General features: G+C 43.0%; 1 protein-coding gene across 9 annotated transcripts in view; it reads left to right on the forward strand.

Annotated features, from left to right (window-relative positions):
* ARFGEF3 (ARFGEF family member 3) overlaps window positions 1-27,669 on the forward strand; it is a 139,981-nt gene that overhangs the window by 82,032 nt on the left and 30,280 nt on the right. For all 9 annotated transcript variants that reach the window (XM_075924277.2, XM_089777278.1, XM_075924267.2 and 6 more), the window contains 17 exons: window positions 253-468; window positions 697-807; window positions 2,075-2,225; window positions 3,035-3,349; window positions 6,268-6,401; window positions 11,198-11,343; window positions 12,732-12,911; window positions 13,576-13,720; window positions 16,057-16,179; window positions 18,600-18,697; window positions 20,897-21,041; window positions 21,684-21,812; window positions 23,046-23,222; window positions 23,656-23,770; window positions 24,564-24,666; window positions 25,549-25,680; window positions 26,681-26,811. In XM_075924277.2, the coding sequence (XP_075780392.2) occupies window positions 253-468; window positions 697-807; window positions 2,075-2,225; window positions 3,035-3,349; window positions 6,268-6,401; window positions 11,198-11,343; window positions 12,732-12,911; window positions 13,576-13,720; window positions 16,057-16,179; window positions 18,600-18,697; window positions 20,897-21,041; window positions 21,684-21,812; window positions 23,046-23,222; window positions 23,656-23,770; window positions 24,564-24,666; window positions 25,549-25,680; window positions 26,681-26,811 (2,551 nt within the window). The remainder of the gene's footprint in view (window positions 1-252; window positions 469-696; window positions 808-2,074; window positions 2,226-3,034; window positions 3,350-6,267; window positions 6,402-11,197; window positions 11,344-12,731; window positions 12,912-13,575; window positions 13,721-16,056; window positions 16,180-18,599; window positions 18,698-20,896; window positions 21,042-21,683; window positions 21,813-23,045; window positions 23,223-23,655; window positions 23,771-24,563; window positions 24,667-25,548; window positions 25,681-26,680; window positions 26,812-27,669) is intronic.

Here is a 27,669-nt window from a genome sequence, read left to right on the forward strand (position 1 = left end):
ATGCAATTAATCACAGCTGGTGCTGTGGCAGGCTTTAAACGGTTTACCTATTAAAAGTAAACAACAGAACAAATATTTAGAACGTAAAGACCTAAGTCAATAAATCCAACGGACTAGTAAAAAGATCAGATGGTTCATTAAAAAGATCAGATTGTCCCGCAAGTAAAGAAGAGATGGGGCCCATTTCCCCTAAATGACAAAGCAGCAGTTCTTTTGCTTTCCAGGAAATGATGGTTTCATTTCTTGCTGCAGGTGTTGCTTTTGCTCGATACCTTCTGATTGGCTGCTGGAAGAATTTGATTGATACCTTATCCACGCCTTTGACTGGCCGCATGGCAGGAAGCTCCAAAGGGCTAGCATTCATCCTGGGAGCTGAAGGAGTCAAAGAGCAGAACCAGAAGGAGAAAGATTCTATTTGTATGAGCCTGGATGGACTGAGGAAGGCAGCCCGGCTGAGCTGTGCTCTAGGTATCAGCTAATCCTAGATGGATTCATATAACTGGATGAAGCAGTAAATAGTAAATGTTCTTAAGAGGGAATTTGGGGAAGAGGGAAGCAAACTGGGAAGCACAGGAAAGCTGGTGTATAACCCAATAACCCTGTTTGTGATGCTGTCTGATGGTAAGATTGCATAACTCCAGTGAAGGAAATCAATAAAAATGCTGATTACGCAAGAAGTGTTTTGCCTCTTTGTAGGGGTTGCTGCTAATTGCGCATCTGCCCTTGCCCAAATGGCTGCTGCCTCCTGTGTTCAAGAAGAGAAGGAGGAAAGAGAAGCCCAAGAGCCCAGTGATACTATAACTCAAGGTAGCTACTATTGGCCAGTTAGTCTTTATTATCTAATGTTACAGAACTGACATTGTAAGGTATTTTGTTATAGGTGGCAGAAGCAGGAAAGGGGGAATTTCAGTGGCACAGTATGTTGGCAGTGGTTCCTCCAGTTTCTGAATGGATAAGCTGTCAGCCTCCAGAACCTAGGGCCACGAGTTCAAGTCTTGCTCAAGGAGTAGCTGGGCTGCTGGCACCAGCTGAGGGTAGGGAGGTGGATTACTAGTTTTCCCAGGGCTGGAGCCAGCATGGGCGAGCAGCTGGCTCTGGAGCCACAGAGCTGCTTGCTCTGGCTGTAGGAACCGGAGCAGCGACTGGCCCGGGCACGCGTGAAGAGCCGCTCCAGCACATGCAGAGCCGCCCTGCAAAAGTCAGAGGTTCTATGATAGAGACCATATGCTTGGTCCTTCTGTGAGGGCAGGGGACGGGACTTGATCTCTGGAGGTCCCTTCCAGTTCTAGGCTATGTCTACACTCGCGGCTTCCTGCGTGAGTAATATGCAAATTAGGTTGTGTGGAATATCGCTGAGTCTCATTTGCATACCTAATGAGCCACCTTTTTCTTCAGAAGAGGCTCTTGCGAAAGAAGGAGCATCTACACTGCCCCTTCTTGTGCAAGAAAAACCCTCTTGCGCAATGCTGCTACGCCTGTTACTTTTCAGGAAGAACGGCATTGCGCAAGAAGGTTTTTCTTGCGCAAGAAGGTTTTTCTTGCGCAAGAAGGGGCAGTGTAGACGCTCCTTGCGCAAGAGCCTCTTCTGAAAAAAATGGTGGCTCATTAGGTATGCAAATGAGGCTCGGTGATATTCCACGCTTAACCTCATTTGCATATTACTCGCGCAAGAAGCCACAAGTGTAGACATAGCCCTAGTGTTCTATGATTGCCATGCAAATACATGGGAAGTACACCTACCAAGGAGACCATTAGTCTCACATAGACTTCGTTGTACCAGGATCTTATTACTTCACACTCCATTTTATCCTGTGTAAATCTTCTACTGATTCAGTTGAACACCATTAAACTCGCTCACTCACACAGAGAGAGAATGAACTTAAGTGTAGCATGTACATCTGAAAAAGGTGTTATCTTTTATCTTTTGCCTAAAACAACATATTAGCGTAAATCTTTCATATTGTGGTCTCCTCCATCCCCACCATACGTGAGAACAAATTGTTTGTTTGTTTGTTTGTTTGTTTAAGTGACGGATATTCTTAAGAAATGTTTTTTATTGTTTTTTACTGGACAGTGAAACAGAAGGTGGAGCAGAAGCTGGAGCAGATGGGGAAAGTGCAGGGAGTCTCCTTGCACCCTGCTCATGTTTTGTGCATGGATGCCATCCTCAATGTCGGACTGGAGATGGGAAGCCACAATCAAGACTGTTGGCCTCATGTGTTCAGGTACAAGAACCTAGTGGCTTTGTCTTTATTTTAACAGAATCCTGCAACTTAGAGCGTGTGTGTGAGAGAAATAAATTGGTATTTGTTCCCTTCATCATTCTGGGAGGGGCTTCCAGGGCTTAATATATTGATCCCCACAGCACTGCTGCCACCCAGGGTAGGGCTATTAACCCTGTAGTTCAGATGGAGACCTGAGGCACAAGGGAGCTAAGGCCTAAATCCTCAAAGCATATGGAGGCAGCTAATACCACACCTAGGAAGCCTGTGGTAGAGCAAGGAAATGAACCCAGATAATCAGCAAGTGCCCTAATCGCTAGCCTGTCCTTCCTTTCTAAAGCCATTTAAAGTCAAGGCTTTTAGAAACACAAAGGCAGCAGGTACTCCTGGATGTCTCCCCTCAGACTTCAGATTAGTGCAATGTCCCTTTCAGAGAAATTCCAGGCCCCGGGACAGGATAGCAAATCTCCACTTACTCAGCGCAAGATAGGCTGGCTCCATAGGCCAAGATGGCTCCAAAGCGGATATGACCGTCAGCCCAATGGTCTCTACATCACCATTTTCAGGTAGTGCGATTCTTTTAGCTTTTATGCCCCCCTGACTGGCCTACTTCACTATGTGCTTTCTAAATTATTAAACTAGCTCCAGTGAGGGACACTATTAGAGGTATTTGTAAAACAAATACATAGGATTTTGTTATTTGACAGATGCTTCCAGGTTACCTCTAAGGAGCCAGTGCAATGCCGAACCAAATTGTTTTGTAGTGACTGACTCTAGGGATTCACAATCCATGTTGTCCTATTTGTTCTCAGGGTGTGTGAATACATCAGCACTCTAGAGCACACCCATTTCAGCGATGGCGCATCTCAGCCCCCTCTCACTATAACCCAATCGCAGCAGGCCACAGCCGGGCTGCAAGTGGATTATCCGTCTGCACACTCTTCCAAGGAACTGACACCCGAGAAGGACACCACGCTGAGCAACAATCCCGTCATCCAGCCCGTCTCCATTCAAGACCTCATCAAGGAGAGTACCAAAGGCAGAGGCTTCGACTTTCGCGGAGGTAGCCTGTTAAGTGGAAGCAATGCCGCCAAGGCTGTCCTCACCCTCTCCACTCAGGCTGACAGGTAGGATTGCAATGTCTGAAACCTGGTTTGGTCTTCTTAAAATCTCTCCTGAGCCATCTTCTGAAATAAAGGGAACAGGCTGTCAGACGTGGACCATACAGACATTCATGCCATTTGCTTAGCAGCCAATGCTAGGGTTGAGGTAAGAGTGACATTTCCATTAGCACATACTATTTTCACATTCAACATGCAAAAAAAAAATCTCATTTTTGCTGAATTTTTCGATGCTTGTCTCCACCCGCAAGAGGAACATATATTTGAACCTCTTAACCTCTTTAACCTGGCCAGGGGCAGATGACCATTTTGTGGGGCCCCGGGCAGCATAATTCCGCAGGGCCCCCCCTTTGCCACGGCGCATGCGCGGGGCTTTTTGAAGCGCAGGGCCCGGGGCGGCCGGACGTTCGCCCTGCCCTATATCTGCCCCTGAATCTGGCAACCCTGGTAAACAGGATATGACAGATTAAAGAATTTTCTGGGCCAGGCAGGGTGCTGTGGGGTCTGGGCATGAGGAGTGTGATGCTGACCTGGCACCCTGCTCCCAGGGGTACTTGTGGCGCCACAAACCTCTCCCCCACACTGTTATGGGAGTAGCGGAGGAAAGCCTCAGGAGAAGTGCATCACTGCACTGTCATTCCCTTGCCAGGGTCCATACCACAGGTGTTTCCAGATCAGGGTCACCCAGAGTATGGAGGTTCAAGTATATTTGTAAATTATGGGCAAAAATTAGTTAATGCCTGAACAGTGTGTTTTCATATGCTGCATCATCTTTATTTCATTTAGAATTGCAACAGCATGCACAGGACAACAGAATAATACAAATACTTAATAGAGATCTTAGTTATGTACATGTGATTTTCATAATGTATCCTGTGGCGAGCGTAGTGAGTGGGGGGCACAGCCCCCTAGTATCTATAGCGATATACTATTATAAAAGGAGAGGGGTTCATCACAGAAAAGATTTGGAAGAATTGCAAAGCCTGGGTTTTCCAATGGTCTAATGGATAAGGCATCAGCCTCCAGAACTTGGGATTTTGAGTTTGAGTCCTGGCCCAGGAGCAGCTGCCTCCAGTTTCCCCAGGGCTACAGCTGGCACTAAGGGTAGGGAGGTGGGTTATCAGTTTTCTCAGTGCTGGAGCCAGCAGGGGTGAGCAGCTGGCTCTGGAGCCATGGAGCTGTTTGCTCTGGCTGCAGGGAGCAGAGCCGTGAATGGCCCAAGTTGCGGGGGCTGCACATGCTAGAGGAGCTGTTCCAGATCCGCTGTGTGGAGAGCAGCCCTGCCAGAAATTACAGAGGTCGTGGAAAGTCATGGAATCCGTGACTTCTCTGACCTCCATGAGAAACACGCAGCCTTATTCATAGTAAGATTAATTCACTTGTATTGCTTGTGTATAACTTGCTCCTCAGATGGGTCAAATTAGGGATGTAATTGTGTAGTTGATTAACTAATAAGCAAAATCTTATTAATGCTATAGACCAGCTGTAGACCATCGTTTCCCAAACTATGGGCCACCGCCTGATACCAGGCCACGGGAAAAAAATACCGGGCCTCAGTGTGGCTGCTGGGAGGGGAGCAGAGCAGGACGGGCTGGGAGGAGGGGTGTGTGGAGGAAACTGGTCACCGGGAAGCAGGGTTGGGGGCAGCAGGGCTGGTCCCGCTTTACGCCTCAGTCTTTACGCCTCCATCTAAACAAAGACATTAATTATCTTACCCATTACAAAGATAGCCTCCCCAATTATCACCTCTAATACCATTAGCTCACAGACATTTACCTCCTCCTCTCATCCCCCTTCTGTTCTGAAATGTGATTTGTCCTCTTCATATGTGTTCATTTTTTTGATTGTATCCTTTGGTATATATGGTTGTGCCAATTTTCTTCCACAAATGGATCTGAGAAAGTGGGTCTAGCCCATGAAAGCTCATCACCTAATAAACCATCTTGTTAGTCTTTAAAGTGCTACATAGTCCTGTTTTTTTGTTTCAGCTACACCAGACTAGCATGGCTACATTTCTATCACTAGAAAATACCAAACATTTTAAATGTCTGATAATTTCTCAATTTGTTTCCCGGACAAAACCCTCAAATACTGGAATGTCCGGTACAAAACCGGACACCTGGCAACCCTTCCCCTCCTTGCACCCTCCCTCCTAGCCAGATACCCTACCCCCAATCTGCTCCTGCTCCCACCTCCTGCAGTGTCCATGCGGTGCCAGGTCCCCCAAGCCCTGGCTCAGGCTGGGCGGAGGATGCAGCCAGGTGAAACACTGAAAATTTATTCATTTTTTTTATATGCTTTTATCAGAGGCAGCAGCACAGGGCGACAGGCGGACTGGCTCCCCTCGTGGACCAGCATCTGCTTGGCACCCTGTGATATAGAGGCAGCAGCGTGAAGTGTTAGGGGGCTCCATGGGAGTGAGCACTGGCTGCCAGCCCTGCCCCCTCCCTCGGGACTATAGAATAGTTGACTGACTGCTAAGAATTCTTGAGGTTACTCAGCTATTCAGATAACCAATATTTAACATCCCTTGTACAAATCGGTACAACTCTGAAGTAAATGGAACTATGTCAGTTCACATCTGCTGAATATTGGCCCATGTCATATTTTAGCTTAGCCATTGGATCGATTGTTGCATGAAGCCACTAGCTGTACTTCAAATTAAAAATGGTCTATGCTGCAGTTAGAGCCCCAGAAAGAGTTCTGATTAATTATAGAGGCCCCTGCTTTTCCTTACTCCAAAAATAATAAAACTGGTGGATCAAAATGAAGTTGGTAACACTATCTAAATTATTAAACTCTCAGTAACCTAATCTGCTACTAACAGCCTGCAGCTGGCAGGCAGCAGCTGTATGTAGGCGGGGTTCTTCAGTGCACATAGATACTTTAACCTCCAGTTGTATTCTCTGCATTGTTGCTTACAGGCTATTTGAAGATGCTGCTGACAAGCTAAACCTGATGGCACTGGGTGGCTTCCTATACCAGCTCAAAAAAGCTTCTCAGTCCCAGCTCTTTCATTCAGTCACAGATACAGTGGATTATTCCTTAGCAATGCCAGGTAAATCTGTTAAAGCCCTCTTATGGGTTCAGGTGTTTCTTGTATGTTTTCTGCATTTCCTACATGATTTTCTGAGTGTTTGCTTTGCTGCTATATGCCCAGGACAGATAGCTTAAAGGCAACAGTAAAATACAAAGTTCAGTGAAAGATCCCTCTGTAGGGGTACGTCTACACTACAGCATTAATTTGAGTTAATTTAATTCGAAATAGTTAATTCGAATTAGCTTAATTCAAATTAACGCATCTACACACAAAACCTATTTCAAAATAGCATGTCCACACTGAGTGGACCCTGAACCGAAGTTAAGGTTGGCCGGAATCAGTACCAGCAGGGCATCAGGTTAGGACTTAGCCTCAGGCAGAAACCCCACGCACTAACTGAACTCCCTGCTTAAAGGGACCCTACCCCCACCCCGGACAGACAGTTCTCAAGGTTCCCCGCTTGCTTGTCTACCTCGATGAGGGACAACAAAGCAGTCCTGTCTTGGAGTGCCCGCACTCGGGACACCACAGCACGTGGCCACATGGAGCCAGAGCTGCCCCTGGGCATGCCAGTGCATCTTGTGGGGTCGTTGCTGCAGGCTGCCATCCAGGGGGATCCATCAGGGGGCTGTCAGGATCCAGGAGGCCATGAGGGAGAGAGCGTCCACCCCGAGGAGAACTCAGATCCACCCCGGTCCTCCCCACTGGGGGCTCATAGCCCGTTCCTCCCTCACGTCCTTCCACTTACCCCTCCCTATCCCCCCTTCCTGATGTCAAACAAAAGACACGTATGTTCAAAAATAGAAACTGGGTTTATTGAACAAAACTGGGGGGCAGAGAATGAACCTCTGGGGAGACTGGGAAAAGGAGGTGGGAGAGGGGAAGGGGGAAACTCAGGGCCTAGGGTTGGGGATCTCACTGGACCAACTTGATTTTCATGCAAACCTGCTCCTGGGTTCTCATGTGGCCTTTGGTGGCCAGGCTGGCAGCTATCCTGCCATAGACAGCCGCATTCCTCCATCTAGTGCGGAGATCATGGACGTTGGGGGCATCCCTTCCTCCCAAAACCTGAATAAGGTCCATGATCTCCACCCTGAACCAGGAAGGTGCCCCCCTTCTCCAGCCCGTCAGGCTCCTGGGAGCTGGCAGACTGCTCCTGGGGAGCGGCAGATGGCTGGCTGCCAGTGGCTTGCTGGCTCATGTTTTGGGGCCACTGGGTCGGGGGCCCGGTGGCCACTGCTGGCTCTGGGTTGGCAGGCTTGGATCTGGTACAGGCACTGTGACCAGGGTCTACCCCTTTAATGGCTCCGGGGCTGGGGGAAAGGAGAGTAAGTTTTCCTGGTTGTGCCCAGAGTGGCCACCAGGGTTCCCTGGGAAGGCTGAAGGCCTCCTATCTTGAATTAAGTGTCTACACAGCACTTAATTCAAAATAGCTATTTAGAATTTGGCATTACTACTTAATTCAAAATAGCTATTTAGAATTTGGCATTACTCCTCGTAGAATGAGGTTTACCAAATTCAAATTAAGCACTCCGCTATTTCGAAATTTGCATGTATATATGCTATTAATGTTAATTCGAAATAACGGCTGTCATTTCAAATTAACTTTGCAGTGTAGACATAGGGGAATTGCAAAGTATTTTAAAAAGATATCTACAGTCCCTGGCCAAGAGAGCTTTAAATTCAGCACCTAATAGGGTACTAATCCTGACTCACAGCTGGGTGCTTCTATAATATAAGCATTTATTATTAATTATTATTTTATTTATTAATACATACCATTTAAATCCTTTAATTCCAAATTAATAACATCTATGGCTAAAGAGGAGACCTAGATTTTGCATGTAGGTTACATGTCACTAGTGGCAAGTCTACACAGGGGAGTTATTTGGAAATAAAGGGCTTATTTGGAAGAAGAATAAGCTTATTTCGAAATGGTTATTTTGGGGGTTATTTTGAAATAAGCTGGTAATATAGACATAGCATAAGTGGGTAGACATAGCAATACACTGCTACTAGATTCCAGACAGTGCACCCAACAGAAATTCTCAAGATAAAGCAGAGCGGATAGTCTCCAGGTTTCTCCTGCCGTGTGAAAGCCACCCCCTTGTAGCACAAGGGCAGTGTAATATGTAATTCTCCATAGCTCTTCAGACTGGGCATAAGGACCTGATCAAAAAGAACATTTTCCATTGACCCAAAGAACTTTGGACCAAGATATAAATGAGGCTTGAGGAGTACACAAGATTAGCGCTGCTGCTAAGTGAAGAGTTTTTTGCTCTCCGTGAATTCAGATTGATTTTTGCACTACTTTGCATTATTCCAGAATGACATTCAATTTGTTATTTTCCACTCATATCTTTTCTCTCTGACTCAACAGCATGTATTACTTTATTATTAATGAATGGTCTCTCTGTGATTTGTACATAGTGTTCCATCAACAACTGTTAGATTCACACCATTAATAGTAGTGCACACAGCTGCTTAAATATTTGTTTTATGTGTCAAAAAGAGGTAAGCTTCCTAATTATGGTCTCCATTAGAGATAAAAGCAGAGGCATCCTTATGAATTTATCAATTATGTGAATTTCCCAGCATTTTGAGAGCAGTGGGAGATTAAATTAGAGTTACGATGGATTTCAAAGTGTTAGGGAATTAAGAATTTGTATTGGCTGTTGAGAAATTAAGAAGGTTTTAAAGTTCTCTTTATCCTGTGTTCTTTAGCTCTGTAAAGACAATTTACAACCTCCCACTACCATGAAAATAAAGAAACTACAGTTAACTCTTTTCCCTGTAAATGTTACCAAAAGATTCTAAAGCCAACTCCTCATACTAAGGGTGAATCATAAACCACTTGCCCATCTAGACTGAATGCTCACCAGAATGCAACCTTTATCATTGATTTATTATTTTATATTTTCCCCAAGTGATTACACCTTAAAAATGCATTTGAAAAAATACACATTGTGAAGTAGTGAGACCATACCTAAACGACATAGCCGTGTAAGCCATTCCTACAGAATAGATCCTTTTTCAGTTTATTCCTGTGCTTTTGCAAGTACAGACTGCTTGCTATGCTGAATTTCTTTCTGGACCCATTTTAATATGTACGGAATTTAAATCAAATACTTTGTGACCAGACTTGAATTTCAACTGAGACCTGTGGAGATGAAATGCTAGAGATCCCTAATTCCTGTTCATTGTCCTTCTGCTCATAACAATTTTCACATTCATTTTCTTAATGCACCTTATTTTTCTTGAAGCAAAATGCAGGACAATGTAGCACTTTAAAGACTAACAAGATGGTTTATTAGATGATGAGCTTTCGTGGGCCAGACCCACTTCCTCAGATCAAATAGTGGAAGAAAGTAGTCACAACCATATATACCAAAGGATACAATTTAAAAAAATGAACAAATATGAAAAGGACAAATCACATTGCAGAACAGAAGGAGGATGCGGGGGGGTGGGAAGGGGGAGGAAGGAAGGTAAGTGTCTGTGAATTGCTGATATTAAAGGTAGGGAGAGTGGGATGTTTGTGAGTTAATGGTATTACAGGTGATAATTGGGGAAACTGTCTTGATAATGGGTGAGAAAGTTCAAAGACTTGTTAAGTCCTTGTCGGTAAGTGTCGAATTTTAACATGAATGACAGTTCAGAGGATTCCCTTTCAAGTGCAGATGTAAAAGGTCTTTGTAGCAGAATGCAGGTGGCTAAGTCATTTAGAGAGTGTCCATTCTGGTTAAAGTGGCAAGAAACTGTTTTCTCTTTGTGATCTTGTCTAATATCTGTTTTGTGGGCATTAATCCTTTGGCGAAGTGTCTGAGATGTTTGTCCAATGTACATAGCAGACGGACACTTTCGGCACATGATAGCGTAGATTATATTTCTGGATGCGCAGGAATATGTGTTCTTGATCTTATAACTCACTTGGTTAGGTCCAATAATGGTATCAGCAGAATGAATATGTGGACAAAGCTGGCAAGGACATACCACACTAATACCAACCCTGGTACCTTCCCTTGCAACAAACCCCGTTGCCAGCTTTGTCCACATATTCATTCTGCTGATACCATTATTGGACCTAACCAAGTGAGTTATAAGATCAAGAACACATATTCCTGCGCATCCAGAAATATAATCTACGCTATCATGTGCCGAAAGTGTCCGTCTGCTATGTACATTGGACAAACATCTCAGACACTTCGCCAAAGGATTAATGCCCACAAAACAGATATTAGACAAGATCACAAAGAGAAAACAGTTTCTTGCCACTTTAACCAGAATGGACACTCTCTAAATGACTTAGCCACCTGCATTCTGCTACAAAGACCTTTTACATCTGCACTTGAAAGGGAATCCTCTGAACTGTCATTCATGTTAAAATTCGACACTTACCGACAAGGACTTAACAAGTCTTTGAACTTTCTCACCCATTATCAAGACAGTTTCCCCAATTATCACCTGTAATACCATTAACTCACAAACATCCCACTCTCCCTACCTTTAATATCAGCAATTCACAGACACTTACCTTCCTTCCTCCCCCTTCCCACCCCCCCGCATCCTCCTTCTGTTCTGCAATGTGATTTGTCCTTTTCATATTTGTTCATTTTTTTAAATTGTATCCTTTGGTATATATGGTTGTGACTACTTTCTTCCACTATTTGATCTGAGGAAGTGGGTCTGGCCCACGAAAGCTCATCATCTAATAAACCATCTTGTTAGTCTTTAAAGTGCTACATTGTCCTGCATTTTGCTTCAACTACCCCAGACTAACACGGCTACATTTCTATCACTTATTTTTCTTGTAGGTGAAGTAAAGTCTACCCAGGACAGGAGAAGTGCACTCCATTTATTTCGTCTTGGGGATGCCATGCTCAGGATTGTACGGAGTAAATCCCGCCCATTGCTCCATCTCATGCGTTGCTGGAGTCTGGTAGCACCTCATCTAGTAGAGGTAAGAGAGAGAGAAGAACCTGTCGAACAAAAGGTATTGTAAACGCACCTCACTTAGAGATTTAAAAAAAAAATCAAACTTTGACTAATGCAGAATATCTGCAGTTACACTAGACATAATAACATCTTAAAGACTATTAATCTTCTTTTATCTAGAGTCAGGAATACATACTCACCCCTTCTTGTGGTACAGTATTGCACAGCTAGAGAGGTACATTGTGAGCACTTTCACGCCTACTTCTCAAACATCTAATAATGTCTAAATTCAAAAACATAATTCCAGGGCAAGACATTTAGTGTGTTTCAACATGGCAATTCCTGTGGAAACTAGCTGTGCCTACACTAATTGAAAACCATTTTAATAGAGCTAGGTTTCTTGGGTTTATGTCATGCATGTGAACAAGTATTTGTACCTGAGCTTTCTTTATGTTGTTAATTACATTTGTCATCATGCATTGAGTTTTAAGGTGTACAAGAAGTACGTATCTCAGGAGTTTAAGATCTAGGATAAATAAAATACTTGGTCGGGTGTTAAGGCGTGTTGAAAATGTCCACAGTGGTATGTTTTGACTGTACAAATGGTCTACATTCTCAAAATAATTAGTGATTTTTGGATGCCCAGCATGAGATGTGTTAAAGGAGCCCAAGCCCTTGCCTTCTGGAATCAGTCCCCTTTAAAATGTCTCAGTTTGGGCATCTAAAAAAGGAGGCTCCCAAAATCACCTGTCACTTTCAAAATGTTGGGCATACCAAAAGTTCTCTTTTGGTGAATTTTGGCATAGGGGAAAGCATAAGGAGGAAGAGGCTGGTTGGAGTACAGGGACTGAGCAAAGAGATGCTTGGGTAGTCCCCCAGTGAGGAATAACTTTGTCCAGATTCACTCCAGCCCCACATTTGGAATAGCTCTTGCCAGCTGAGCAGTGTCCTGTTGAGAGCATTCCATTTCTTGTTTAATGTACTTTATTGCTAGTTATTTTTATTGTGCCATAGGTAGCCAGTGCCAAAGAGATAACGGTTCCCTTTCCTAAGTGTTTAAGAACATACTAAATATAGTACTTAACCATAAATAGACTTTTAAGAGAACAGTACATTTATACAATGAAATGTGAGAGATGCAATTTCCCCTCAATGTTAGCCATTGAACGCAACAGTAATCTGAAAAAGCATGGATGATTGTAGACTTTTTTTTTTAACTCAATAAATCTTCCCGCATCTTCTAACTATTGAGCATCTACAATACATAACCACTTATTTTCCACTGGATGGTTACTGTGTTCATTCAGGCAGGACTCTCTGGAGCTATTTTTGGAGGTTGGCACAATCAAGTTGCTACTTGTATGTCCCGGCCAAAATTCTGGTATTTTTTCCTTCATTCCTTTCTCTCTGTAGGCCGCCTGTCATAAAGAGAGACATGTTTCTCGGAAGGCTGTCTCCTTCATCCATGATATCCTCACCGAGGTGCTGACAGACTGGAATGAGCCACCCCATTTTCACTTCAATGAGGCGCTGTTCCGTCCATTTGAGCGTATCATGCAGCTGGAGCTGTGTGATGAGGATGTCCAGGATCAGGCAAGTCAACCTTCATGATGGTGTCTGCATCCTGCATGTCATACAGGCAACAAGGGATGTCTCAATTGTACATGTAGTGGCTACCATATCTGCCCATTTTCCTTTCATAGGATGCTTCTGAAACCCTGTATACAGCTTTCTCCCTAGCTAGAGCACCAATACAAGATGTGATAGACCAACCACAATTATTTTTGTAATAAGCATCTTATGGAAAGCTACCTCATCATTGTCACCCAGTTCAATACAGTGACTTTTCTACAATGCAGTAGATTGTGGAGCAATAATTTGTTCTGTTCCTTTATCAGGACTCACCTCAGATTCAAATTACTTCTTTTATTAGGTAAATCTACACCATGCATTAGAGCCAGATCTTCCAAGAGGGGGCACATGAAATAGCAGCCAGGAAGCAGTAGGCTTTGGGACTATGTAGTTGGTGATTCAGCTGTTTTTTCCTTATTGCAGGAAAGTGATTATTCAACTTCCAGCCCTTTAGATTTGAACGAAAAGTAACATTTTCTGGAAGAAAAAAAAATAGATCAATCTACTTTTTTTTTTTGGTTACTTCTGTTGGTGTTTGTCGGATAATTTCTGTTAGTTGTTCCTTCCCCCTGTTCGACTGGCTGGATTTATTTTTTGAAAGTTTTCTCTGCTTTGCCTACACTAGGTGATCACATCCATAGGAGAGCTGGTGGAGGTGTGTTCCATTCAGATCCAGTCTGGGTGGAGGCCCTTGTTCAGTGCACTGGAAACAGTCCACAGCAGTAGCAAGTCTGAGCTGAAGGAGTACCTTGTTGGAGAGTATTCTATGGGTACGAGTTTTCTCTATTGCTTGTTTGATGTGTTTCTTCATCCCATTATCTCTGAGCGAGGAAGGGAGAATGTTAAGGCCATTCAGCAGTCTGGCCGAGCCACGTTGTGCTGCTGGACCATTGATCCATCAGGTTGCTCTGTGGGTGTCCTGTGGCAGGAAAGAAAGAGGCTCCTTATCAGGCCTGCCAGAAGGAGGTGGAGGTGGTGCAAAGAGGACAAGTACCCTGGGATCTAGTAATTCACAAGGTTTAGCGACCACGGCTGCCTTTAAATCACTGCCAGAACCCTGCACAGAGCACTCCAGGTAGTGCTAAAGGGCTGGTGAGAGGCAAGCTCAGCCCTACCCCTTCTACCTGAGGCCCTGCCCCTTCCAATAGCACAGAGCCTGCCCACACCCCACACACACCTGACCCAGGAGACTGGAAATTCTGTTGACTTCCTATGCCTTATGGCCATTTCTTGTCTATGCACCCGAGCCAGGCAGCCTGCATTTTGCCCACAATGTGAAACAGGTGCTTCTGTAAGAGAGGGCTTGCTAGCACTAGAGGTGCTGGGCAGCTGATGAGCAAGGTTCATCTCACGTAGCACTAACACATAATCCGTAGAGTCAAATCTGTAACAGTCTTGCCACATCAGTCCCGTGTCTCTCCTGAACACAGCAGGTCAATTTTATGGAACATGTATGGGGAAATGTCCATTCTATATTTTATCAACTTAGCAGGTACTTTAAAATGTTTTAAAAGTCAGATCTAGGTAAGTATGTGCCTGCTGGAATCTAGTCTTTCAGATCCATTGTATACTTTAGGCAGGCGTTGAAAGGTTTATTATCAACTCAAGAAAACAGACCAATTTTGCTTCTGTCAAGAGTCAAGCTTGTAAATGTGACAGCCACCTTGGCAGCCAGTAACAGTGAGAACTGAACCAGAGCTAAAAGCATGAAGTGCTACAGCCTGAGCTAGAAAGAGAAATCTCTGTAGCTGGGGCAGATCTGTTCTGGGATCAATTTGGGGAAGTTCTTTGGCCTGCGTCATATAGGAGGTCAGACTAGAGCAGGGGCTGGCAAAATATAGTTTACGGCTGGATCCAGCCCCCCAAACCACCAGATCCAGTCCACTAGCCTCCTCTGGACACACCCCTGCACCCAACTAAGAGCAGCCAGCTGCTGGGGCCAGCACATGCATCTCTGCGCACCACAAGCAGTAGGGGAGGGGAGCCTATACGCACTACCCCCACCCCAGAACAATCTTGCAGCTCCCATTGACTGGAAACCAGCCAATGGGAGCTGCCTGGACTGTGTTTGCAGCACAGGCACTGTGCAAAGTATCCACTCCCCTCAGAGAGCACATGCGCTGCCCCTTCCCCCAACTGGCTGTTTTGAGTGGCATGCAGGGGTGTCAAAGGCAAGGAGCCTTCCTGAGGGCTCCCACTGGGCTGCAGGCTGGGAGCCACCTAGGTAAGCATCTCCCAACCAGAGCTTGCACCTGTCACCCCAACCCCTTCTTCACCCAACCATCAGTTCTCCCTCCCGTACCCTGGCTCCAAGTCAAAGCCCTACCCTCTGTACCCCTGCTCTGGTACCCATACCCCATCCTGTACCCCAACTACCTACCCCAGGTCACAACCCAAACCCCTGCACCCTCTTTCACCCTTGCCACAGGTCACAATCCCCTCCCAGATCCTGCATCCCCTCCTCCAGGTCAGAATCCTCTCCTGCACCCATGACCCCTCCTGGACTTTGCACCCTCTCCTGCACCTTAATCCCCTGTCCCAGATCACAACCCCTACTTCACCCAAATTTCCTACATCCTATTCTGCACCACAATCCCGGACCTCTAGCTCCCTGATGCACCCAACCTCTATACCAGCCGCCCCCCCCCCCCCCCCCCCCCCCCCCCCCCCCCCCCCCACACACACACATCTCCTCAATTAACATCATGGAAGAGTGCAGCCCTTGACCACTTACCAAATTCTTGGAGTGGCCCCCATAAAAAATTGTTGGGCTAGAGGTTCACAGTGGTGCCCTCTGGCCTTGGAATCTTTGAAACTATGACTCTTATTCTCTACTGATTAGGTACAGAGGGGAACCTGTAAATCACTCTCCAGTGGGTTGAGAGAACACCCTCAGGTAGCTAGTCCCTTAGGAGCAAGAGGAAAAGGAAAGTAGATGCAGCTTCCAAGGCGGTCACAACATTTGCCTGTCAGAAAGTTGCCTATCTATCCCAGGAGTGTGATGGCACATTCAGCTGAACTAGCATAATAAGAAAACACAGGGAACCTCACCCTAATTTTTTTTTTTTTTTAAAGTAACCATCTTCACATCCTATTGTTCTCATAGGGAAATGCCAGGCTCCAGTTTTTGACGTCTTTGAAGCATTTCTCAACACAGACAACATCCAGGTCTTTGCCAATGCCGCCACTAGTTACATTATGTGCCTTATGAAGTTTGTCAAAGGATTAGGTAAATATGATTTTTCCTTTTATGTCATTAAGCACAACCTTTCTTTTGTGGGGGTGGGTTTTTTATTCTGGAAGAGGTGAGTTGTTTATTATAAGGTAACGAGTATACTCGGAGAAAGATTTCACAGATGGTAAGATGGGGATACTGTATAAAAGGATTATTCAGAAACATTTTTGTTGCTGTTGGATTTTAGGGTATGTCACAGCAACAAAGATTGAGCAATCTAATTATTTTTACTATGACTTCCCATACCCATATACTGTAAATACTACAAAATTCTATAGCAATAGTCCAGAACTCTGCAGTCACAGTATTGTAATATTAGGGGACGGGATTGGATTAGCACAAAGAGCGCTGTAGCATTTTTTTTCCTAAGGGCAGTTTTCCATTCAGTGATCAAAGCCACTTTTCCCCCCCCCCCCCAGTCCCTTAGCAGCAGCATTTGGCACAGAAGCTGCCAAAAATCTGCTGGAACATTCTATAAGGACATGAGTATCTCAGGTAATAGCAATCTGTCAGCAAGATTAACTTATTTCTGGTAGTGAGGTCAGAGTAAGTGGGAGAGAAGATAGGGTATGACAAGTCAAGGTGACCTTGTACTGTAATCCATAATGTTTGTATACATTTCAGAACAAAGGCAAATTCTGGTGGGTCGTTCTGCCCTCTTATTCACATTTCCCTCCTTGGCTTTGATCAAGAAACAATTGTCAGTAATTCTGAGAAACTATGGAATTTATTCTCCTCCTCCTACTAATATAAATAGCAACATGCCAGGGAAAACTGACTGGAGCCCTACTTTCTTTTGTTTAATTCATCCTTTAATTCATAAACGATGCAGCAATTTTGTGCCTCGTCCTACCCTCTGATTTCAGTGGACACAGGACCTAGCCTTTGAAGAGGGGGACATGGTAATTATTTACTCCTTTATGGAAAACATTAAAATTGTATGCCAAGAACAAAAGAAGAAATTGTAAACACTGAACCAGTTACAGATTTTTCTTTTGATAGTTTAGAAAGAATGTTTTCCATTTGTTGAGATGGATTTATCAAAAGGGAAAGAAATGGATATTTGTCTGTAAAATTGTAATGAACAAATGGAATTCCTGCTCTGAATCTAATTATATATATAATATTTACCTACTAGCATACTTAACCGGCATTGCCCGAGTGCTTCAGGGCAGGGTATTGGGGATGAGGGAAGTGGTTTTGGGACGGGAGCTATTTACTCGTGTGCTGGCAAGCAAGATTGTGGAGCCCCAGCTTTGCTGGTCACTTGGTTGGTGGAATGGCTGCCCTCCTCTCCCCCGTTCCCCCTGCAGTCTCACTGGCCCCAGTGGACACTTTTATATCGTGTCCCTTCAAAAGCAGCCTCTCCCTTTGCATGTTATGGAAAACTCTCCTTTTCCCAGGGCTTCCAGTTCTCCTGGCACAACCACACCCTGACTTTTGCTTTGTTATAAGAGGAATTTGCATACCAAATTTGGTGGCCCTAGCTCTTGCCATTTCAGAAAAGTTCTTGAACACACAGACAGATGCTCTCTAAAATATACTCAGTAACAAAAGAAAGGATATTTAAGCATCAGGGATTTATTCCAAAGCTTACCAAAATCAACAGCTGTCTCCCCACAGTCTGCAATAGGCTTAGAATAAAGGCCCTAGATCTTGTGCAACTACAGTACAGTGCTTATGACTTGTGAGGAACTATATTTTTAAGAATAAAAGAAGATAGGTCTGCTAATGTGTTTTCATGGTTGGAAAACACCTGTGACTGGCAGTAGGCACTGAAAAGTTGAAATAAAATTATCTAAAATTTTTTGAACAAAAAACAAATTTCTCCCATTATCCTATTAACAAATCTACCTTCAGAGAGTAACTGCTAAGTTAGTGAGATACAGTGGGCCAAATGTGTTCCTGGCATTACTTCAGTGTAGTTATACCAGGTTTGAATTTGTACCTGCATGAATCAAAGATTTGTCATGACCCTTTAAACACTGTGATCACACTTTATATTAAAATTACATGTACAAATAGTTCTTGAATGAGAAAAAGATACTATGATGTGTGTTGTGTGTGTTACATACAAATATAAACTCTGGTTATGACATGAGTAACCTATTGTAACCATCGATAACCATCTGTAAAAATATTCATTATCCTTTAACAACACTATACTACAAAGTATTTGCATATGTACTCAACATAAAGTGTTACCACCATTTATTATGTTCTTGGATGGCAGAAGTGTCCCCAAACTCTTTAGCCTGAGGTCTAAGGGCTGCATTTATGGAATGTGTTGTCAATAGCACATGTTAGCCGGATTGAATGAAAAAATGTGTGTTGCATAAAACTTTCACTTCTGTGTTTACATTTACTTTGGGGATGGGGGTCCCTTCTCCTTCCCCCTGTCTTTCAACTCCTAGGAGAAGTGGATTGTAAGGAGATGGGTGATTGTGTGTCAGGATCTACATCTACGGACTTGTGCCTTCCCGCTCTTGATTACCTCAGGAGGTGTTCACAGGTATGCTACTGATCACAGAGAGTTACAGACCTGAACTAGAAAATCACTTCTAGTTGGCTTTGTTTTTTAATTCATGGCAGTCATTTGGAAATGTTTGTCGTTTTTTGTCTGCACATGGTAGAATATTTTATATGTACAACTTCTGTGGCAAGTTTAACGTTAATATCCTACACTGCCATCATGGAGGCAAAGGGTTAGTTCTTTATTGGGGTTTCTTACTCTCTTGGCCAGCTGAAGTGGGCATAGCTCAGGATATGGTAGACTCAGTCCTGAGAGAGAAAAATGGACTGTATACTCTGTGAATGAACAAGATGTGATACTGGCATGTTCAAAGGTGAAGCCAACAACACTGGGATTTGGGGGAGTGGAAAGATTTCAGAGAGGGGGGGGAAAAAAGAATCCTCAGATCTCTAGCAATGTGATAGACTCAGCCTGCTGAAATAGGTCAGCAGCCTCGCTGTCCCATAACACCATATCTAAAGGCAAGGGCAGAGTTCTAAGAAGTCAGAACACCAGCATATTTTATATGCAATGTTGTTGTAGCCACGTCGGTCTACGTGACAAGATGTATGAGGTAATGTCTTTTATTGAACTGATTTCTGCTGGAAATAGAGACAAACTTTCAAGCTACACAGAGATGTTCTTCAGGTCTGGAGAAGGCAAGTAGTGTCACAGCTAAATACAAGGTCCAACAGTTAAATATGTGACAACTTGTTATGCTAAACTATGGGATCATTCAAGGTGAAGAGGCCCATTAATAACCTATAGTCATAGGGCAAAAAGAAGGGCTAGAGAATTACAGCTTGTTGTAATGAATCATACATCCAGTGCCTTTATTAAGACCATGATTTTTACATATTTTGTATAACCTCCCTGCATAGGTTTCTGTTCAGGGCTGTTGGACATTTTTTGTCTGCACTTTGATATTTTTATTTTTACCACAGTAGCACATGAGGGTCTTAGTCATGGACTGGGGTCCCATTGTGCTGCATAGCAGTGTCCTTACCCCCAAAGCAATTAAATTCAACTATAAGATGAGAGACAACAAATAGATGCCACAGAAAAGGGAATAGGCACAAGGAAATAACGAGACAGTGCTGGTCAGCAAGGCAAGCAGCAGTCACGACAAATTGTAACTACTATTGTTAACATTCTGTGATAGCCCTAAGCATTGGTTTATGGCAAAATCTGCAACATCACATTTTATCTTTCTCCTCACCACAGAGAAAGGGAGCCTATTTGTTTCTTTTCTTCTGATTTGTTTTATTGATCTTATCAAAAAAGGAAGAGTAAAATATGTAATAGATACATTGCAAATACTTGTATTATATTAAAAAATGCCTCGAAACACAGTACATGTCTTCTCTCTGCTCACAAATTGAAATTTGGGCCCCAGTTCTACCTTGCTCAAAGCAGTATCTTCCCTGATGAAAATGTTGGGAGGCTGCTGCCTCCTAATTCAAGAAATGCTGTATCATTTATAGGGATTGGTGTAACATGGAGTGGAAATGTTAGTGGCACAACACTGCTATGCTGTATTCAGTTCTGGAGCAAAAGGGACCATTTTGAATACTACCTTGAATTTTAATCCTGTCAGTTCATATTATTAGCAGCCACCCACTCAAATACGTCTAATGTTACTTACACATCAGTACTTTGACACTAGAAAATATGGAATCCCAGCTTTCAGAACAGAGAAAGCACTAAAATTATCACTGGTGATATGATGTTGCAAATTTCATTCCTCTTAAACAACATGTACAGGTTTGCCAGCTACAATCAACCTTTACTGGGCTAGTGATCAGAAAAAAAAAAACCAAAAAAACCGATCTTCCAAAATATTCTGCAGATAGGTGGATTGCTGGTAGATGATGATAATGTTTAGTATTAATTCACTGCTTTAAATCTTCAAAGTACCCTGTCCAACTAACCCTCACACAATACTCATGCCGGATCAGTAATATTTTAATTTCACAGCTTGGGGAATTGACACCCAAGTTATTTCAATGACTTGTCCAAGGACAGAGGAAATTACCAGTAGGAGGAGCTCTTGATCCCTAATCCTGTGTTCAGTGCCCTAGGCTAAGCTTCCACAGATGGACCCAAATATCCAGCCCAAATACTGTTACTCCAATACTTATTTTCCCCATTTGTGACATAAAATGGGAAAGTGTTATGTTCTGTTTTCTCCTCCTTCAGTTGCTAGCCAAAATCTACAAAATGCCCTTGAAGCCAATTTTTCTCAGTGGCCGGCTGGCCAACCTGCCCCGAAGAGTCCAGGAGCACTCAGCCAGCAGCGAGGATGGCATTGAGTGTGTCCTTTCTGACTTTGAGGATGACACTGGTAGGTGAATTTAAAATAATGGCTGGTGTGTAATTGTGCTGACACTCAGGAGTTAATCAGTTCCATGCTGCTGCAAATGTCACCCTACGTTTATAGTGTTAACATATCCACATATGTTGCAAGTTAAGCTCTGTTGTGCTGGTTTCTCTCAGTGGGGAGAACCTGTGCCCCACCTAGCTCTCTCCTCCCATGCATACACAAGTGATTTCACCTCATTTATACTCTGTGATGTTCTGCATACCTAAGAGACCCACACTCTTCTGGGGTGAGGCGATCAAGTAATACCGATGACAGCCTGATAACCCTGACCCTTCGATCCACTAACTGGGTATGAAGGGAGAAAGACGACAGTACAGCGGGGGGGGGGGAGGGGGGGAGAGATGCTCTATAAATGAAAGAAGGGAGAGAGGAGCAGATATTCAAAACAGGCAACGTTCCCTCACTATCACGCACACCAACTGTATTGCGATGGGGAGAGAATAAAGACTAGGAATCCATTATCTAGCTCACAAGAGATTTTTTTTTTTCCTTCCACTCTCCGGCATTCTATAATCAACCACAGCCTGTGAGCAAACCTGTAAATGCTTTATAAATAGCATCTAGTCTGTTTCCTCGCTTCTCATTATGTATGTCTATTTCTAGGTCTTATCAATGTCTGGATCATTCTACTGGAAGAATTAACTACTGCTATATCCAACTGTCCCCGCCAGCACCAGCCACCCACCCTGGATTTACTTTTTGAACTGCTGAGAGATATTGCCAAAGTTCCTGGTAATTTCAGTGACTTTATAGAACATCTGCTACTGAAACACAAGAAAATCCTTGTTAAACTAGAAAGGACTGTGAAGATAGTTTGCTTAGCTTCTCTAGAGGGGAGATATTGTCCATGCGGTGTTCATTAGTAACTTCTCAGCTAGGTTAAAGATCACATGGACTGGCTCCCAGGGGAGCCTCATCAAAAAGATGATAGACTTTGCATAGGGGAGGGGAAAGGGATAACTGTGGTAATTGTGAGGTAGCTTTTGACATGTATTGACTTTCTTGTTGGTACTGTTGTCCAGTGCACATGATACTCCTTGTTCTTGACCCAACAGGGGTAGCAAGCATTTTTCCCCCCATTCCTTTGAAGGCCAAACTGATGTCATATCAATTCACAGCATATATAGGTACATTCCCACACATTCACTATTTTATCCAGAAGATATATTTCCTTAATGTTACCACTCACCCAAATCTTTCAAATGCATGTGCGCACACACTTCTGCCTATCTACCTACCTATCTCTTCATGGATAAAGTGTCTCTGAAAGCTTTTACCTTTCTGTGCTGTATCTGCTTGAAAATCTTCCATTCCTTGAAGTGCCGAACTGTTGTCTGTATGCTACTAGACACCGTTTATGCAATCCTTCTTGAATGTTCATCTAGTGTAACTGCACTGCTCAGTTTGCATTCCTTTAGTCAGAACCAGAACTGTGCATCAGACACCATAATATAGAAACATATGCCTTTACACCACAATAGATGTTTATTCATGTTTTATATTAAGAACACACAAATAATTGACTTGAAGAAGAGTAAAAAACCATAGTGGTGTCACTCATAGAAATAAAGTACTACTGTCATGCCCAATATTTATTTTATTGACTGCTGAATATCTTGCCTTTTTTGATCACTTTTCCAGAAAAATAGTTGCTTTGTCATCTTACATCTTAAAATAAACCTACATCAAATCCAAGATGACAGTTGAGTTCTTCTGTTACTCTTCAATTAATAGGTGATTTTCTATACACCTTCACGAGACCAAGGTGTATGTACTGCTGAAAACATTACTGGTTCATAGTTAAGATAACACAATTGTTTCAGATATTTTGGAAGTAATTTTCTTTAACATCACTCAATCCGTGATCTCAGTCTGGAAAGGGGTATTTGGATTTCTTAGTCTGGGCATGTATTTGATGGGTAGTTGTAGCCTGAAGGTCTTATCATGGTTGTGTTTTCCTTTCAGGCCCAGGATTTGGCATTTATGCGGTTGTACATCTTTTACTCCCCACAATGTCCCTCTGGCTCCATCGTAGCCATGGTGACCATTCTTACTGGGATGTGGCATCAGCTAATTTCAAGCATGCCATTGGCCTTTCCTGTGAACTAGTAGTAGAGCACATTCAAAGTTTCATACATTCCGGTAAGCAGTGTCCCTTCGACATCATTAATGATACACTAACCAGGCAAGGTTTTACTATATCAGATGCTTAGAAGAGGGTTTAGTTTTGATTGTTCAAGAACAAGTCAAAATCAGGGAGAGTGGGAAAGTCATTTTTACTTTAAAAAGGGTTATGTTAAACTTTCCAAAAATATAAACTTAGTTTTATATGCAATATCATAATGAACTGGAATTGGCAGACAGACACCAACACAGTCATTTTCTCAACATCAGTGGGAATATTTGACATTCCCATATACTTATCTCCTCTTAATTTGTTGTATTTTAATACTCACTGCCATTAGTGTCAAAGGGAATCAAGTATGTAAAACATCCAGATATCAAGGAGGATTGCCATTTGTGTAAATGATATTGCAAAGGCGGTAATGCTAAAACCAACTTTCTTGTCCTTTAGACATTGGCTATGAGAATATGATTAATACCATGCTAAAAGATCTCTTCAAGTTGTTGGTAGCCTGTGTGGCAGAGCCTACAGAAACAATCTCCAGAGTTGGCTGCTCGTGTATCAGGTAATACAGAAAAGCTCTTCCTCTTTTTAATATGCTGATGAGGAGAAAGTGATGCAAAAACTCCTGAATAGAGAAGTCTTGGTGGAACATATAGATTGATCATTTTAGCCACCATTTCCATAGTAATCAATAACCTGTCTCTTGTTCTTTAAAAGCAAATTCTAGAATTAGAAATGGCTTCCAAAAGCTGAAATCAAACGTCCATCAATTAGCCAGACTCAGTTTGCTTGTTACCAAACTAAATTCCCAGTAGTCAACGGGCAGGTAGGAACATGTGGAAATGCCCAGACCCTGTCTGTATTGACTAAACATTGTCAGAGCAGAGGAGAGAGAGAGAGAGAAAGTCCATAGTTTTGGGAAATGATGTAAACACATTTCTCCAATGAAAATATTTGCTCTACACTAGTATCTACATCAGTCAATGTAAAAAATAAACCTCTAGAAAAAATAAACTGTTGTTGGCTAGAATTCACAGGTCTGCTGAGGTTAGTATTCCCTTCACATTCTGCAAATCAAACTCAAAATGTGGTTTGCAGCATTGAACAAACAAAGATGCAGTCCCTGCTCTGAAAACCTTGCCTTTTATATAGATAAAAAGCATTCAAAAGCAATACACTGTGTATGCAAATTGGTCAGGGTAGTGATTGGCACACATCTTACTAGCTTGGTGTTGGTAAAGCAGCTGCCTAGATTTTTCTCTACCCAATTGGCTCAATTTTTACCGTCTTCCTTTTAGTCAGAAAAAGTTTTGTAAGACTTGGAGGGTTAATAACTTCTATGTTATGACTTGCAGGTATGTCCTAGTGACAGCAGGGCCTGTTTTTACTGAAGAGATGTGGAGGCTTGCATGCTGTGCATTACAGGACGCCTTTTCTGCGACTCTTGAGCCAGTAAAGGTAAAGCCAGCATTCCAATGCGTGCTAGACTGAGTATTAACCAGCCTCAAGTCACTGACATTTGCTAGATCAATAGATTCCCTTTCTGAGAAACTTTTGTGTCTTCATTTTTGGTTGGGTGAAATCAAACAGTTTGCTCATAAATCCAAAAACATAAGAAAAGTAATTTAAGATCTGTTAGCATATATATGTTTGTTAGTTACGTTAATTGAGAACTTTCACCAAACCAAATTAACAACCCTGAAAACAGAAGTGTTTGGTTTCCCCCCTCACACACACCCCCGACCCCAAAAGGACAAGTACACCATGGGCAATGGCATAGTGCTGTGATTCCTAAGACAGTGATCTAGTATTGCACCAAAGATCAGGGAGGGAAGTGACCATAGAATCATAGAACTGGAAGAGATCTCAGAAAGTCATCAAGTCCAGCCCCCTGCTCTAGGCAGGACCAATTCCAACTAAATCAACCCAGCCAGGGCTTTGTCAAGCCAAGACTTAAACACATGCTGCCCTGCCAATGTGAAATTGATAGAGTTGAACACATTTTGTCTCCATGAGGTGTCTTTGTTTTCCTATTGCTTTTGTAAATCCAGCTGAAGACCTGGATACAAACAATAGCCTGAGTTTTGCTCCAAATTGAGTCCAGACTAAAATGCTTGAGTCTTTCGACTCTTTGGTTGTAACAAAAAATCATCACAGTCCAAGCTGCTTACAAGGGAATCAACAGTGCAGTTGTTCAAATAAAATGTCCATGGAGAGGGCAATTATGGGACAGATCACTCAGAACCTGGCAATGCATGTGCGCTCAGTAGGATGGAGGGCTCTACAACTACTTGGTTGATCTTACACACATTGAAAATCTGATGTTGTGTCTCTCTCTAGAACCTATTGGGCTATTTCCACAGTGGTTCTGAAAGCTTTAGTGGTGATGCCTGTGAAGTGAAGGTGGCGGCCCCATCTCTCTCTCCCAGTGCCGAAGCTGAGTACTGGAGAATCCGAGCCATGGCACAGCAGGTAATGATCTCAGTACGAGGGAAGCCAGAGAGTGACCTCCCTCCTAGAGGACAAACTGTTTACTAAAAGAATTAAACCAACATGCAAGTTGGGAATTTTCTTTCCAAAAGTTCTTAGAAAGGGCAAATAATTGTACTGTGTGAAGAGATTTTACTCGGTATCTGTGTTACTGGAGGCCCAGGGAAGCATTTCCTTCTAACTAGGCATTGTCCCGCAAGGGAGGGCAGTAAGCTTGTGAATCTCAGTACTAAATAAATACCATCTTGCTGGAGTTTGCCTTTCCTTGTCCTTGTCACTTAAGACAGTGCCCCATGAACTACTTCCCCCAGCAGCTCTTTTGTGCAATTGCAGGTAAATGTCCTTTTCCACATAGGAATAATCATTCTCCCAAAAGTAGTGGAATGACTAATTTTGGACACATTAAAAATAAAATTGGACAGGACCTTAAAGGCAGAGACAATCTTGCCTGGAGAAAAAGGATGGCTTAGAAATTGATAGAAGTGACCTGTTGGTTTGTCTGTGTAATTGATTGCACATGCTGCTGCTTGGAGTGCACATTTCACAGATAATATGCAGAAGTGGGACTGATGGGAAATAACAAAGGCAACCCATGTGGAGACAGAGACTGATGGGTGATATTGGCTGTGTTTAAGTTTTTAAACACAAAGTTCAGACTAGCTCACTCCTTCTCTGGTTACACGTGTGCACATACAGTGCCTCTTCAGTGACCTCTCCGGAGATGAATTCTGCTCACTTGTGCTTTAGCATAACTGTCCCATTACAGTACAAAGCATGACAAGCCACAAGGGTTGAACTTTGGTTGACTAACCACTGGAAGTCACTGGAGGTTGGGTGCCTTTAGAAATAATCCCTCTCAGAATGCACAACCCTCAAGTGGGACACAGTAGCTATTTGAAGGAGCTGTTCTGTTCCTATATGTGTTACTCTTTCAAACAATGCAGGTGTTGAGTTACTTGTGCATAATGTGTGTGTATTGCAGGTTTTCATGTTAGACACCCAGTGCTCACCGAAGACCCCAAACAACAAGGAGGGATTTGAACATGCACAGTCCTGTGTGCTTATCATTGACCTGCCCCCTGACAAGAAACCCAATGGGCACACCCAGAAAAGGTAAGAAGCCAGCCCCATGAAAGTCTTCTGAAATAAGCAGAAGGAATAGAATGTTTTTAGCTAAGTAGTGACATGAAAGCAGTAGAGCAAATCTGTCAGTTCTTCAGTTTTGCTAAAAATATGAAATATCAGTGAATAGAATGGCACTTAGGGAAGAGCAACAGACATCAGCACGGACCCTTTTGTAAGGAAATACTGAGAGCTGGATAGTGCAACCCTCCTACTGGTGCACACATATACTTATGAGTAGGCCTATCGAAGTAAGTCAGGTTATATATGAATGTGCTCAACTTTTGTCAGGGGTCCAATTTGTTTTAATGAGATAAATACATATCGATGGCTAGATTGAAGGAAATATATAGTTTACAACTCTCTGAAAGATGTACCTGAAGAGTTATCATCTAGGGTTTTATACAAGAGTCTTCAACTTGAAGAACCAGGGCTGGAATTAGGAAAATTTAGGCAAATTGCAGGCAGATCTTCCTATCATTGAGAACTATTAGTCTGTGTAGTAGTCTCTCAAAGAAAGGTTCAATAGCCTCATCACATGGTATGTGAAAACTAGACTGGAAAAAGAATTGGCAAATCATTTATTGGGAACTGTGTGTGTGTGTGTGTGTGTGTGTGAGATATATGAATGGAGTTGAATTTTTCAGCAGCCAAAAATAGAAGATCCTGTTTAAGTTTTCAAAAATTTGCACTCACCATGGAGACAAATGGTTATGCTGTTTTGTACATGGCCATAATATGTAGAAATTAGAACCAGAATAACTAATTTGTACCCCACAAATGTTTCTACTTTTGTTATGGTTAAAAAAAAAATTTTTGCTTGTTAAATAAAGGACCATTATATTTTTT

This window comes from Pelodiscus sinensis, chromosome 3 (assembly GCF_052426305.1).
Source record: "Pelodiscus sinensis isolate ZL-2025 chromosome 3, ASM5242630v1, whole genome shotgun sequence".
Classification (NCBI taxonomy): domain Eukaryota; kingdom Metazoa; phylum Chordata; order Testudines; family Trionychidae; genus Pelodiscus; species Pelodiscus sinensis.